The sequence below is a fragment of the Otolemur garnettii genome, unplaced genomic scaffold, assembly GCF_000181295.1.
Source record: "Otolemur garnettii isolate 467f Iridium unplaced genomic scaffold, OtoGar3 scaffold00114, whole genome shotgun sequence".
NCBI lineage: Eukaryota > Metazoa > Chordata > Mammalia > Primates > Galagidae > Otolemur > Otolemur garnettii.
The window spans coordinates 3451228-3467400 of NW_003852509.1; the positions used below are offsets into that span (position 1 = coordinate 3451228).

The 16173-nt window shown below is 39.4% G+C and overlaps 1 protein-coding gene across 1 annotated transcript in view; it reads left to right on the forward strand.

Annotated features, from left to right (window-relative positions):
• CSMD1 (CUB and Sushi multiple domains 1) overlaps nucleotides 1-16173 on the forward strand; it is a 1810668-nt gene that overhangs the window by 1743360 nt on the left and 51135 nt on the right. The window contains exons 51-52 of the mRNA XM_023517585.1: nucleotides 2844-3038; nucleotides 8237-8410. Coding sequence (XP_023373353.1) covers nucleotides 2844-3038; nucleotides 8237-8410 — 369 coding nt within the window. The remainder of the gene's footprint in view (nucleotides 1-2843; nucleotides 3039-8236; nucleotides 8411-16173) is intronic.

Below are 16173 nucleotides of genomic sequence, written 5' to 3' on the forward strand. Positions count from 1 at the left end.
ATGATTAAGGATGGTGAGCATTTTTTCATATATCTGTAGGCTGCACACCTATCTTTTTTGGTGAAATTCTTCTTCAAGTCCTTTGCCCACCCTGCGATGGGATCACTTGTTCTTTTCTTGCTAATACGTTTGAGTTCTCTATGGATTCTCACACTACCAGACCTCAGACTATACTATAAATCAATAGTGATCAAAACGACATGGTACTGGCACAAAAACAGAGAGGTAGATGTATGGAACAGAATAGAGAACCAAGAGATGAATCCAGCTACTTACAGATACCTGATCTTTGACAAGCCAATTAAAAACATTGAGTGGGGAAAAGATTCTCTATTTGGTGCTGGGCAAACTGGCTGGTTAGAAAACTGAAACTGGACCCACACCTTTCACCATTAGCTAAGATAGACTCTCACTGGATTAAAGATTTAAATTTAAGACATGAAACCATAAAAATATTAGAAGAAAGTGTAGGGAAAACACTTGAAGAAATCGGCCTGGGTGAAAATTTTATGAGGAGGACCCCCTTGGGAAATTGAAGCAATGTCAAAAATACACTATTGGAATCTGATCAAACTAAAAAGCTTCTGCACAGCCAAGAACATAGTAAGTAAAGCAAGTAGACAGCACTCAGAATGGAAGAAGATATTTGCAGATTATGTCTCCGACAAAGAGTCTGTAATTTCTGAGAAGGGACAGTTAGAGGGCTGTATTTATGATGGTGCCACTGCCCTTATCTGCATATCTTAAACAAAAAAGTAGTTTCCTTATGTTTCATCACTGACTGAGTCTATAGTAAATCAGAATTACTCATGGCAAAATTAAAAGCCAATATTTCTCAAGTAAATGCAAAATATTGTTCATTGTAACTGAAACATTCCCACATCAGACAAGATGTGTCCTTTGTGCATGGGAACTGTCTTATGTTTTCAACTGATCTGGTTTGAGATATTCTATTTGAAAATAGTAAATAAAGTCATAGTTTGCAGCAATTTCTGGGCACCTGCCTCTGCCTTTGTTCCTCCAGTGAGCAAAGCCAAAATGGACTTTAACAGAACATTTATTTCAGTTCTCACTTTTGTTTTTACTCCTAATTCTCACTCATATTTTTTTGTTTCCTCAGTTTCTTCCTGTTTTTTTGTTTTTTGGGTTTGGTTTTTTTTTTTTTTTTGGTGCCATAAATTTTCTTGGCAGGTTGTTTTTCAAAGTACACACACATCAATATAAACATGTTATTAGCATGTACTTTGTTATGTGATATATGAAAAAAAATCATACAAATCCAGAGTTTACAAAAATTGTGGTTATAGCCTAGCAGGGGGAAAAAAGGAGATGTGAGTAAATAAACTAAGATGATTGCAAAACAAACAAAATATCATCTTCATGAAGAAAGAAATAATTACACAGAATTTGGAAATTGTTACTGTAGATGCTATTAGCTCCAAGAAAACTCATAGTTCTTCGATGCAAAGTTGAATCCTTCTTGGCAGAAATGGAGTTTATGAAAGTTATAGAAGGTCATTAAAAACAATAAAGTTAATTCTGGAGGCACATATTTTGGTGAAATGAACTGTGTTACATGTGAAATACTCAGCAAAATGTAGATTGAATTATGGATTTATAAGGCGAATAACTTTAAAGACTTTTCTGAAATGACAATCTTGCCTAAAATTCTATAGATATTCTGGTCAAATAAAAAATTACTTATATAATTGGGTAAAACATTTGCATGTTCATATTAATTTATAGTAATTTTTATCTAAAAATTACTCAAAAAATAAATCTAAGGATTATTTTTATAGTAGCAATTTTGTCACATTTTAAACCTCCTTGATATAACTGTGATTATATAGGAAGGTGTATTTTTAAGTTTAAATGCACAGAGAATTTTTATAACATTTTTGGTTATGTTTGAATCAATTATAATGAACTTGTATAGAATGTAAATGTAAAATACATTTATTACTATGATTCTGAAAGAAACTATAATTTCTCTAGCTAATTTTTCCAGGCTTGGTAAATTCATCAATACCGTTGATTGCACTGGTCATTGATTATGATAGACGTTAGTCAATGATGCTTCATCTTTAGAGAAGTGGTCTGGTCCCTAACTTCATATACTTCGGTTTAAATCTTGTTCTTTTCAGAAAAATATATACCCACATGTAACTGAAGTTTTGCATATATTTTCAGCATATTGATAATCTTTTTGAAGTCCCCCCCTTAAAACATTATACTACTTCTACTAGTATTGTGGCTACCACTGCTGCTGTTCCTACTGCCCCTGATCCATTAGCTACCATATTCTGGGCCTTTGTAGGGGCATAATCAGATGATCTCCTTTAAGACCTGTTAAAAATCTTCCCAGGAAGTATCAATGCCATGTGCCTGTGTGTGTCTGTGAGCCTATCAATCCAGCAATATACAATATACTGTATGCACATGTTTCCTAGAGAGGAAGAAGTGAGGGCATCTAATTTTCTGAAAATTAGAGTCTTCACAGTTACGATTCCAGGTTCCTCGGAGGATAAAGAGGCAAATGGTACTTCAAATTGTTTTATGCATATGCTCATTACCCTGATGAGATTTCATCCCCAAAGCACCACATACCGTTGTGCTAGTGACATAACCATTCACATCTCACTCTGACTGCAGCTTTCCACAACCTGTGGGACCACTCCCATGGGATCATGTGGGTCGCAGAGAAGCTCTGAAATAACATGTAATGGCATTGATTTTCCCAGCACAATCCGTTTTGTAGAGTAGGCTCTTTCCACTCAAAGCAAGCGCGATTTAACTGCTGGAGAATGAAATGATGAATGACTCTGAGCATGTCTCCCTTCTAGCGGTGCCGTGCCCCAGTGTGGAAGCTCAGCTCTCAGAACACGTCATCTGGAGACTGGTTTCGGGCTCTCTGAATGAGTACGGAGCTCAAGTGCTCCTGAGCTGCAGTCCGGGTTACTACTTAGAGGGCCAAAGACTCATTCAGTGCCAAGCTAACGGGACGTGGAGCGTGGAGGACGAGAGGCCAAGCTGCAAGGGTGAGTGACAAGCTACAAACTCCTGGGCGCTCAGTTACTGAGTTACTCATGTCAGTGGCATCCCCCTTCCATGGCATTATAATCTATTATTGTTCTATAGATCAAAAAGAGTCCTATGGACCAAAAGGCATATGGAATATATTTTCATTTCAATAACATATATAACATACTTAAAACATATGACTTCTGGATTAAAAGTTACATGTTGCCTTTTCTTTGCTAATGACTATATTTTATGAACTTTAAAGTATGAGAATACTCAAAAATTTCAAATCAGCTCAAAAACAAAGCAGGCCTACATTTAAAAAGATAACACTTATTCCATACCCTGGCTATTCAGAAGTTCTAATTAGGATCTCAGGGAATAGTATTTATGCAAAAGATACTGTGTTCTCGAATAATGACTATCTTGAAAAGGAGGATGATTATTCTCTTCGGTACAAGATAAGCAGTTAAGGCTTTGAGTGGATTTTATAATAAATATGAATAAATAGAAAAATAAAACAATACAAGTATTGTTCCAAGCACTATTTGATTCAGACAGACTTAATAATGCAATCTCTAGTTGATTGTTCACAGGAAATTATCATGCCTGGAAACAAGTAGTTAGACCTGTGTGTAATTCGCAAAACACATGGCTTAGTAAGAATAAACCAGAATTTTAAAAAGGAAAAAGACAAAAATAATGAATGCTTAGCTACCGTTGATAATAATTTTAATTTGACTTTTAAAAGAACAAATGTTAATTAAACACATACTACAGACTCTTCACCTGGATTGCAAAGATCAGTTAGGAGAGAGGGATAGCTAACCTCAGGAAATTCAAAGTCTTTTTTCTTGTTTCATTTCTTTCTTGCGTGATTTTGTTTCTGTTTGAAAAGTAAGAAAAGTGTTTATTGCAGAAATGCATGCATCAGAACAGATTGTCTTTGCATTTTAAATTTTATACACATACACACATACACGGGCCTAGAGATTCTGGACTGTACCCCTTTCCTAAATGCTAATTTTTTTTTCACTATTTTTTCCTTTTGTTACATCATATATACATAGGTCATGAATACATTTATGCCTGTGTGGGATTCCATGTGTTGATTATTTGCACAAATTGGAGTGCTTACTGTTGTTGTGTGTTCCTTGGAGCTTCTGATCCGGTGACTCAGGGGAAAGAACTGCAGACAGAATGAATCTTCAAGGGAGACCGGGACTCGCTCTGGTCGGCGGCCCCGCTAAACTTTACTGATTATCTTATATACTTTCCAACATTTACTAAGAATTTAACACATATACAAAGAAGTCAAGTACCATGAAGAAGCAACCATTTAAGATTACAATTTAGTGTGAAGGCTGAGGAACGCATATACAATTAATTTTGTTTAGAGTAAAACATTTTGAAGCCTGGCTGTAGGTCCTCGCTCGCCCAAGGTAAAGTTACACATTATAATGCTAATGAAGGAGGAAGGCAGAGAATAGAACCCAATGCTCCAAGACCTGTCTGTCCATCCTCCAGCTAACACCTCGGCTATTTCTCCACACCCCCTAGGGATAGTCACTCTATGCATTCCTGCACATTAAAAGGCAGGTGTAGAAGCTCAGATCCTCAAGGAAATGCTTCTCAGAAATAGTCTCCTAAGGGAGCACGTTGAGGCGAACTGCCATATCTTGAGCAAAGGGATCCTATCTCCTACAGCTTACATCCAACTAATTAACATAGCTCTCACCCCATTTACTTAATCACTATGTTAAGACATTTGTGTTCTTTCTATACTTGGCAGATTTGACTTGTACCCTTGCAATATGCTCCATACTAAATGCTAATTTAAAGTGTTCTTAAATTAGGCCTCAGTCACCTTGTGAAGTGGGTGGGTTGGTCCTGATTGTTGGTAGAGCTATGGCTGGACTGGTCGTTACCTGTATGGGCGCGTGTATCCATCAGCAGGGGTTTGACTGGGTAAGCTGCAGAATGGAATTCTCATTCCATTCCATTGTTGCGGTAGACAGAAAACATCACTCAGAACATCCTATGGTTGAATTTTCTTTATAAGGTGCCCAGCTAACATCTGATAACTCTAGGGGCCAGCCCATTGTCCCAGAGGGAGCCAATTTCATGTTTGAACATTTTAGCTTTGAGTGAGGCCTTCTTTTTGACTTATATCTGGTTACTGAGCTGAGCTCTCTCCCTCTAGACCCAATAAAATAATCCCAGACCCTGGTCTACACAGCAGGCCTTCATGTACTTAAAAGTGGCCCCTGTGAGTCTCCCTGGTAAAGAGCCCCACCCCCTCACACTCTCCACGCCAGCCAGCTGTTGACTGCCCCGATGGTCTGCAGGTCACTGGGCTTTTTTCTGGAAAGTACACATTTGAAAGTGTGTACTTGAGTGTGAAAGTTGTGAGCTTATTCCTACTGATCACACTTACAAATAAAATCTCTATCTTGGATAGAGAGGCTGTTTTTACAAATATGAGAAATGATGTGTACATTGAATTCTTTGTTAAAATAGAGCAAATTTCAACATGAATGGTAGAATTGAAAGAAAGAGAAAAAGGAGTTTTTCCTGAGGGAAGGAAGGCCAATGGCTGGTAACCCACAGTCATGGACGACACGTGTGAGCACAGCATCCTTGTGGACGTGGCCAGCAGAGTGTCTTCTGAGTGTGAAGACCCACCCTGAGAGTTCAGAAAAGCCACTTTGCATTGGGAATATTAGTGCATTTTTAATAGAATTGGAAAAAATGCAAGCAATAAATTGATTTTTAGAAACTTGTGAGAGGAGAGAATAATGTGGGAATAAGGCTTTCTCTTGAATGGCTGACCGGGGTTGTGTTGGTGGCAGGGGTGATCCCATGAAGTTAGGCTGTTGGGTAACTACCAAAGGAAATGCCAGGCCTGTAACCCATTACCCGGTTGCTGAAACATTTTACTCCATTAGCCCTTTATAATTCAGTAAAACTTATTAGAGGAAAAGCTTAAAATAGTTTTGTCACCAGAATATTTTTAACAGTGGCTTAGAGAATAGAGCCATGCACAAAAGCAGAGGGAGGCTTCTCAGCGTCTGCCGCTTGAGGGGAGTTGAGACCTCCAGGAGGAATTGTGCTCAGAGCTCATTGTTATTTCATGCTTTTCTGACAAGCGCTGAAGTTTTAAGACAAGATCCAATTATCTTAAATGGCTACAAATGGATCTTTAAATATCATAGTTCAAGGTGAAGTTCACACTATGTTTGAAAAAAAGCTTAATGAAAAGTTCATGACAAATTGTAAAAATCTAAGACCGACTCGAATTCATTGACATTTGGTATAGCAAACATGTTGGTAATATTACCAAATGCATGAGCTATGACACTATAATAGTTTAACAGTCCCCCAACTAATAAATCATGAAGGCTCTTTCAACAACAGCAAAGTTCTGATTGTGATGTACTCTCCAGCTGAACCTCCAGATTTCTTGTGAGTCACCAGCCCTAGGACTCAGCCTGGTTGGTTCTGTCCATTTGAAACTGAGCCTGTATTGCCCATCTTAGAGAAAAATCAGCTTAACTAAATGGGATGATTACATACATAAAATGTTTTCCTCACTTAAATTATCTTTGAAGGTTTTTGTACTTTTTATTCATTTCATTTACTAGGTCTTGATTTGTTACTAACACTGATTGAGCCTGATTACATGCCAGCCATGGCTTTACACACTTGCACTGTCCGCTGTCTGAGTCCAGTGTGCAACCTCATAAGGCAGCTGCTATATCAACCCCTAACAGGGCCTGGTGACCTTTAGGAAACTGGCCAGACCAGCTAGTACTTGGCAGAATTGGGCCTAACACTGGGTAGTCCACAGGCAGAATCCATGTTTTTCATCACTGTATTTTTTTTAAAATAATTAATTATTTGTTATTAAATCATAACTTTGTATATTGATGCATTTATGGGGTTCAGGGTACTGCTTTGATATACAATGTGAAATGTTTACATTGAACCACATAACACATCCATCACAATTATACTCACTTCTTAATCATTTTGAAATGTACCATTGCATCATGCACATTAGGTGAGGTCTCCCAAATACCCTCCCTTCTCCCACATCCCCCCTCCCCACCTCTCTCTCTCCTCTTCCCTTCTACTTTATGGACTATAGTTATGTTTTGCCATTCGTATGATTGTGTAGTAGTATATTGATTTCATAGTAGTATCGAGTACGTTGGATACTTTTTTTTGCCATTCTTAGGATACTTTACTAAGACTCGGGAGTTGTTGCCACCTGCCAGCTTTGCCCCCAGCACTTGTCAAGCTGGAACGCATTGAGCACTGTTCACATTTCACTTCGAGTCGTTTCCCAAAGGCTTTCATTCTTACCAATTCAAAACACACGTAAGCCTCGGATGAGGGGGTGGCCCTGATGGCTTCCTCCTCTGCAGCCCTGAGGTGTTCTGCTCTTGAACATTTGTAGATTTGAAGTGTAGAGATTTCAGTGGAGGGTGACCAGTAGTCTGTCTCCTGGACAGGAGTATGTCTATGGGCGGGAAGGGACATGATCAACTGTTGTGCCAGGACCACAGTGGGAGCATGGTGTACAGCGTCACCCAACCCACAGCCACTTAAAGTCTAGTTTGTATGCATAGATTTTAATTTTCTGAAGGCCTGTGTCCTTTTGATCAGCAACTTATGCAAGGAACTAAAAGAACAAAGTTGTTCAACTCTACTACTGCCCAGATTGTAACGCCACCTTACTTCGTCCGGGTTAATTGATTTTGATATGGTCAGCTCCCTTTCCTCCATTTCCAGTGGTTCCACACAAACATCCACTAACGATTATGCCATTCTTGGGATTGATAAGAACATAAAAGTAGACAGACCACCAACTGATCCCACAGATAGGCTTGTAGCTCAGTATGTTTGCTCTGTATTTTCTCAAGAAAGTTTTAGCCACTTATGAGCAGGAAGATAGAACATTAATAGGGACTTGAAAGGATGTAGAATATTTTGGAATCTAATCTAAGCATTTAAGTTTTCATTTCAAGGATATAAGAGAGGAAAATTAAACTTCCTAGATGATCATTCCATCCAGTCCTATGCAGACATCCCTGGTTCATGTTTCTGATGAAAACTAACACTAAAGTTTGGCTCCTTTTTTTTTTAAACATAAGAATAATCTGAAAATATTGAGATCTGAAATGATATTCACTATTTTTTTCTCTTCTAGTTATCTCATGTGGGAGCCTGCCTTTTCCCCCAAACGGTAACAAGATTGGGACGTTGAAGGTCTACGGAGCCACGGCAATATTTACATGTAACACGGGCTACACACTGGTGGGCTCCCACGTACGGGAGTGCTTAGCCAACGGGCTCTGGAGCGGGATGGAAACTCGGTGTCTGGGTAAATAAATCCCTGTTCTGCTACTTAGTTAATTCAAATAAAATTCAAAGACTAGATTATAACGGTCACATCTACTATAAGTGTTGTAATAGAGTGCTACTAAGTCCTACCTGCGGTTTTAATTGTGCTTCAGAATATGATTCTTCTGTAAGTATCTAAAGGGATTTTATTTGTAATCTGAGCAATAAATGAAGGGCATATATTGCTATGAGTGTCATAAAGACTGTTTGACAGAGTGCAGAGAATATAACTACACTCAAATGCACTCAAAAGTGAATTTCAAAAATACTACACATTTTATCTTTCTAAGACGTTAAAAATTATGTCAACAAATTCAATGACATTAATCAAAATCAATGTAAGCACAATGAGTTGTTCAGAAGGGAATGCGTCTGCAATAATTTGCCCTTCCTTTTCCCAAGGTGAAAATATTGTGTATGAGAATTTAAAAGATGGGTTAAAATATGTTTTGAAGAAATACATGAATATTTTTAAACAAACAGTTTAAAGTGTAGTAATCACTAAAGGGTGGTTTACTACAGGTTTAGCATCCGTTTGTAAAATACCTTTGCGGACTCTAGTTCTTTTGAATCTTTTCTGTGATTATCCATCATGTTGTAATCATGCGAAGCCACAGGGGGCCAGGGTTTAATCTTCTTTTTTTTAATTTTTTTTATTAAATGATAGCTGTATACATTAATGCAAACATGGGGTACAGTGTTTTCATATACAATTTGAAATACTTTCATCAAGTTGGTTAACATAGACTTCATGTCATTTGCTTAGTCATTATGTCAAAACATTTATATTCTAGTTCTAGAAAAGTTCACTTGTACCCTTGTTAGACAGACCATATAGGTGATCTTTCCAGTCACCCTCCCACCACCCAGCTGCCCTTCCCCCCTCCCCTTGTTCACCCCCTCCCCATATTCTTGGGCTAGAATTGGGTTGTAGCTTTCATTTGAGAGCTATAAATTAGTTTCATAAAAGGGCTACGTACATTGGATACTTTTTCCTGTGATACTTTGCTAAGGAGAACATTTTCCAGTTCCATCCATGTGAACATGAAGGAGGTAAATGGAGGCTTTACCTCCTTCATGTTTAATCTGCTGAATCTTAACGAGCTAGGTTCCCGAGCTAAGCCAAACCAAGATCAGGAAACTTTGAATAGTAGAATCTGTTCATCTTTTTCTTTGGAAGAACTTGAAGACAGGGAGTGAAAGTAAAATTATAACCACAGAGAAAATCACCCACTAAAAGAAGCTTCTCACACCTAGCCACAAAAGGGAGCCCTTACATGTGGGTTGCTTCAACGCATTCTCTCTGTCTATATGTATATGCATGTAATATTGTTTTATTATTTAATATATTTAATGTATTATATCATATATTATTGAACACACACATATATATTATTGCTGATGTAGTTATTATCATTTTTAGTAGGCTACAGAAATTCCTGCAATACTTCATGTAGAGAGTCACAGGTGCTTCTGAGGTTTTTTATGCGTTCCAAATGTTCATAGGAAATTGGTCATTCACTGAGTGGCTCTCTCCTGTAGGCAGCTTTGGTGTGGACCAGAGCCTCTTTGTCAGTGTCAGTGGAACTTGTCACTATAGAAGGGAACCAGGTGATCCAAGATACTTACATCTCTAAGAGTAACTGCTAGGATGGAAATTAATAACAACTTATGTTTGATTACTGTTGCCCTGGCTACAAGCACATCCCTGAGCCCATCTTCTTGGTCTTTAACAATGCAGGACACAGCAATGGCTATTGTTGGAGCATGGGGGGAGGGGGCTTAAGTGGCACATTCAGTTTATGCAACTGTTAATTCATAGCTCACACAAGTCTTACTGATCCCCACTAAGCCCTTTCCTATCCTATCCTATACTTTGAAGTATAAAGGATGAGATGTATATTGAAGAGTTGGATGTCTGGAGATGCCCCAGACCTTGCTTCAATGGCATGTAATACCTCTTAGAAGTGTTTGTAAGATGAGTTGGTCAGAAATGAGTCCATTTGCTCAAAAGAAAATTAACTGAAAATTAGGAGGAAGAGGAATGCCCTGATTACAATTCATAAAACATTAGTATCAGAGGAATTACATACAGAATGTGAGGAATAATACAATGGTGAGAGGTGCAGAGTATTTATAAAAATAGAGAAGGATTAGAAGTCACACAAAGCCAGATATGTGTACATGTTAATGGGTAATACATTTAGTGTAAAGATTTTAAGTATGATTTCACAGCGGCCACTGAGACAGGAAGGGTTAAGAGTCTTAATATATGGAGCACACTAATGAATTCCATCCCTTTATCAGAGAGACAGTTTGTTGGGGCAGTACGTTTAGCCCGGCAAGAACAGGTGTCCTTGGGAAACCAGGGGTCTGTGAGATGTAGGGAAGATGGGCAGAAGAGCAGAGGTGACATCATTGCTGGGAAAAAACGGTAAGTCTCAGGCAGAGGAATGGAGGGGTGGTGCCCATCCTCAATCTGGCCTGGATCTTTAGTGGAATAGAAATTAGATAGCTCCATAATCCAAATATTAGCTGCCTGAGTTACAGACAATAATCATGAATGATATTATTTATCGATGACTTTAAAAATTTACATTTTTGAGATTTATCTCATTGAATCCTCATTAGAACATGGGGTAAGTGCTTATTAATTCCATTTCCAGATAAGAAAAGAAGCATAGAGAAGTGAGGAACTTGTTCAACATTTTAAATCAATAAATATCAAAAGCAGCATTTACATCTGAGCTGTTTGATTACACAGCACAGACTTTATAACATTAGGGTACATAACTCACATAACTGAGTAAAGTTTATGCTCCTTTGCCAATGTTCTCTCTCAGATGGAAGGTGTAAGATGAGACAGTTGTACCCAGGAGTGAAACAAGTGGGTGACACTACTGTGTTACCCTGGACCCAAGGCAGGCGCCATACCTGGGCCTCAGTGCTGGGCTGCTCAGCTGACTTTGCCCTGTTTGCTGTGATGTCCCCGGGATGCTTATATGCTCTTGTTTATCAATCTTGCCATTATTTTTTGTTTCATTTCTTAATTTGTCATTTGTATTAATCCTTTGCCTGTTTCCATTGTTAATGACCCACTTGGAAATACCTCTGGATTTCTATTAAACTCTATGACCTTGGGTAACCTTCAGGCTTAGCTCAGCCTTTAGGGAGTGAACTAGATAGTCACCATGGGAAATGGCTTATACTAATGATGGAGCCAGTGGTGAAGATATATCTTTGGGGAGGTTTTTGTTCTTGTTGTTTTATTATTTAAGATTCATAGAGGGTACAAAGAATTAGTTGACACTGATTGCATTTGTTAGACAACTTCCCTCTTATAGTTGTGTCCTGCCCCCAAGAGGTGTGCCATACACTGTGACCTCCCATCCCCTCCTCCTCCATTCTCCCCGCTCCCTCATCCCCCACCCCCCCACCTTGTATTAGCTCATCCACTGCCTTCGCATCAGAATTGAGTACACTGGATTCTTGCCTCTCCATTCTTGTGAAGTTTTACTAAGAAGAATGTGTTCCAACTCCATCCGGATAATACAAAGATGTAAATCTGAAAACAATCTATATAATCCCATGGCTTCAATTCTAAATCCCATGGCCTGTCAGCAAAAGGAAACAATAACCCAGAAACCCATGACTCTGAAAAACAAATCATCCCACTGAGATAGTGATGGGGAATTACTCAGACAAAGACCAAAAGTTTATACCGAATTATCCGTAAGAAATTCAATTTGCAAGCAAATCACCTGTCCCCAGGACATGTCCAGGAGAATGAAAAAATCCACCATTAGCTGAGAACAATGTGAAGGGTTCAGACCCATAAATTGCTGTGTAATTTAGATTTGAATAAGAACCAAATTCATGCGCTATGATCATGGATGACAGAAATGAACCAAAGCAGAAGAATTCAACTTCCTCAGTTTTGCTTTTGTGTCAAAAAGCATTATTATGGCAACCACAAAGATTATAACATTTATCAGAAATGGGTACCCCCAGAAAGATGAGGAGTTTATAAAAATTAGTCCCCTGTCTAATTGTGTAAGCACCAGCGGAGGGGACTCAGAAACACACTGCTGACCTCTTGGCAGTGTTCTTGAGCTACACGGATACCTAGTGTGGCTTTTCACACAATGAGAAAAGAAGTTAGCTCTCAAAAACTGTGAATTAATTTGAGGTTTTATGGAGCAGAAACTCAAACATAGTCTTTGTAAGTAAATTTGGGAGTATGTGTTCATAAAGAACTAGTGTGTTTTTCGTAGGACAATGTGGGAGTCTGGATCCAGGTTTGTGTTTGATTGGCCGTGGAATGGCTATTTGGGAACAGTCCTTAGGAATGGCATTCCTGAATCTTCCCTCTCTATTCCTATCTTTGATTAGGGCATAACACTACTAGGAGCTGAAATAGTGAGCATAACATTAGATGATGGATTCAGGAACTTAAATTTTAATAATAGGCTAAACACATAGTAAAATAATAGGAATCAATGTAAAATTTCCCTCTAGGTAATTAAATAAAATAATTTCAAATAGTAAGATGAGAAGAAAATTCTGAAATTATAGCGTATCATCACAAAGAAATTTTGGATAAGTGAAGACTCACATGTTACTCCAGAATGGTCTAGACTCCCCTTTTCCCTCATTACAAACATCCGCCCCACTCTCTGCTCGCCAGGGCCCCACACCCAGAGTCATGACTTCAGTTCTATAAAATAGTTGAGACTCACTTTTGAGGACTTGGTCTTCACCTGTGGGGAAGGATCTGGTAACCAAAATCCTTGAACAATATTTGAAAAATTTTGCTACTAGTTTGGCTAAAAGAAAAGTTAGGAAGGGATTAATAGCTACTTTCAAATATTTAAAAAGCTATTGGATGAGAGATGGACTAAGCCAATTGTGGAAAGTTGTTTTCCATGTCAAAGCCAGGCCTCACTGGCAGGCAGACTGGCCACGAAGCCTGCGCTGAGATCTGCAGGGCTTAATAAGGGATCTGTGGGTAGAAAAAGAAACAAAACCCAAATTAATTACCTACGTCTGCCAACGACCAGGACTGGGCATGATCCTGACACCAGGGATATATGTTTTCATCCACTGATTTGTAATAGCAGATACTGTGTACAGAAAACAAACTGGACTCAATATAAGAAATATCCTGCTTTATTTATGTACTTATAATCATGCTAGATCTACCCAACAATGCAGGGAAGACTTTATCCAGAAGGAAGTCACCCCTGGGTAGTTTATTATTATTATTATTTATTATTTCAGATAATACAAACAACCAGGTCAAAATATTTGTATTTTTTAGGTGGACTCCCTCTTGTCCCTCACACAAAATGTGTGCCAAACACCCCACACTGTGATTTAGTGGGAATACTCCACCCCTCCCCTTCTCCCGCCATAATTTTCCCTTCCCCCCAGCTTAAATTGAAATGAGCTTTTCTCCCATGTGGGCATGTATTAGACCATCTACTGGCTTCGTGTTAGTATTTAGTACGTGGACAACTGCTTTTCTATTCTTGTGATACTTTACTAAGATGAATGTGATTCAACTCCATCCAGGTTATTACAGAAGATGTGAAGTCTCCATCGTCTTATGGCTGAATAGTATTCCATGGTATATATATACCACAGCTGGTAATCTATTTCCTGAGTTGATGGGCATTTAGGTTGTTTGCACATCTCGGCGATTGTAAATTGAACTGGGATAAACAATCTACTGAAAATGTCCTTATGATAAAATGATTACTTTTTTATTCTGGGAAAATGCCTCCTAGTGGGATGGTGGGGTCAAATGGGAGTTCTAATTTGAGTTATTTCAGGATTCTCCACACTCCTTCCAAGGAGGCTGCATAGTTTTGAGTCCCACAGAGTGACAGTGTCCTCTCTCTCCACGTCCACACCGACCTCTGCTTCAGTCCCACAGAGTGACAGTGTCCTCTCTCTCCACGTCCACACCGACCTCTGCTTCAGTCCCACAGAGTGACAGTGTCCCCTCTCTCCATGTCCACACCAACCTCTGCAACACTAATACTCTGTGATGTGGGCTGATCTTACTGGGGTTAGGTATTATCTCAGGGTGGTTTTGATTTACATTTCTCTAATGATTAGGAATGATGAACATTTTTTTTTTTTTTTGAGACAGAGCCTCATGCTGTCCCCCTGGGTAGAGTGCCATGGCCTCACAGCTCACAGCAACCTCCAACTCCTGGGCTCAAGCGAGTCTCCTGCCTCAGCCTCCCAAGTAGCTAGGACTACAGGCACCCGCCACAGCGCCGGCCATTTTTTGGTTGCAGCCATCATTGTTGTTTGGTGGGCCCGGGCTGGGGATTCGAACCCGCCACCTTAGGTGTACGTGGCTGGCGCCTTAGCCGCTTGAGCCACAGGCGCTGAGCCATGAACATTTTGTCTTATGTTTGTTAGCCATTTTTCTGTCTTCCTCAGAGAAGGTTCTATTCATGTTTCTTTCCCGGTTATAGATGGGATTGTTTGCTCTTTTTTTGTTGATTAATTTGAATTCTCTAGAGATCCTAGTTATCAAGCCTTTGTCAGATTTCTAAAAGGCAATTCTTAATAATAAAAACAAAGCCATGGGCATCACCTTACCAAACTTTAGGCCATGTTTCAAGTCCATAGTAATGAAAACAGCATGATATTGGCACAAAAATATAAACATAGAGGTTTGGAACCAAGAGATGAAATTCTAGAAAACCAAGAGATAAAACTAACATCTTACAGCCACCTGAGGTTTGATAAACCAAACAGTAACACACACTGGGGGAAAGAATCCCTATTCAGTAAATGGTGCTAGAACTGCATAGCCACATATAAAAGACTGAAACCAGGCCTGCACCTTTCACCACTTACAAAAATTGATTCAAAAATGGATAGAAGATTTAAATATAGTGCATGAAACAATGAAAATCCAAGAAGAAAGTGTGGCAAAAACTCTTGAAGATGTAGGTCTGGGGAAAGAGTTTATGAAAACTCTTCCGTGGCAACTGCAACAACAAAAATAAACAAATGGGACTTCATCAAACTGAAAAGCTGCACAGCTAACGACTTAACAATCAAAGCAAATACCAGTGATTTCCAACACCATGCAGGAATTCTTGATTATGTCCGCTGACGTGGCTACGTACATGGACATACACCCCTCGGCCAGCTCAGTCTTGGGGATATCAACTCAGGAAAGTTGCATTAGAGGAGAAGACAGACATTCCAGAACTGAAATTCTACTGTTTTGAGGTCTGTAGTCTGAATTCTATGCAGCACCTTCAAGGGAGGATGGAGTATGTGTGTAAAAATTATAGCAAGTTTTAGGCAAAAAAAAATGCAAATGTGCACGAGAGGACATTCTTATAAAATTTAGCACACACACCCCCACCCCAGAATCAATACTGTCTGTCCTGTGCTGTCATTTGGGTACATGACTGAAGACTTGCTCTGATTGACCAGGGGCGCTGTTTAATGCACATGTCTGTGAGGCTGGAGAACGGGCTCTGAGAAAGCTGACACCATCCGGGGGGCTGTGTAGTGCGCATGTCTGGGAGGCTGGAGAATGCGGCTCTGAGGACCCTGACACCATCCAGGGGTGCTGTGTAGTGCACATGTCTAGGAGGCTGGAGAACGTGGATCTGAGGACCCTGACACCATCCAGGGGCGCTGTGTAGTGCACATGTCTGGGAGGCTGGAGAACGTGGCTCTGAGGACCCTGACACCATCCAGGGG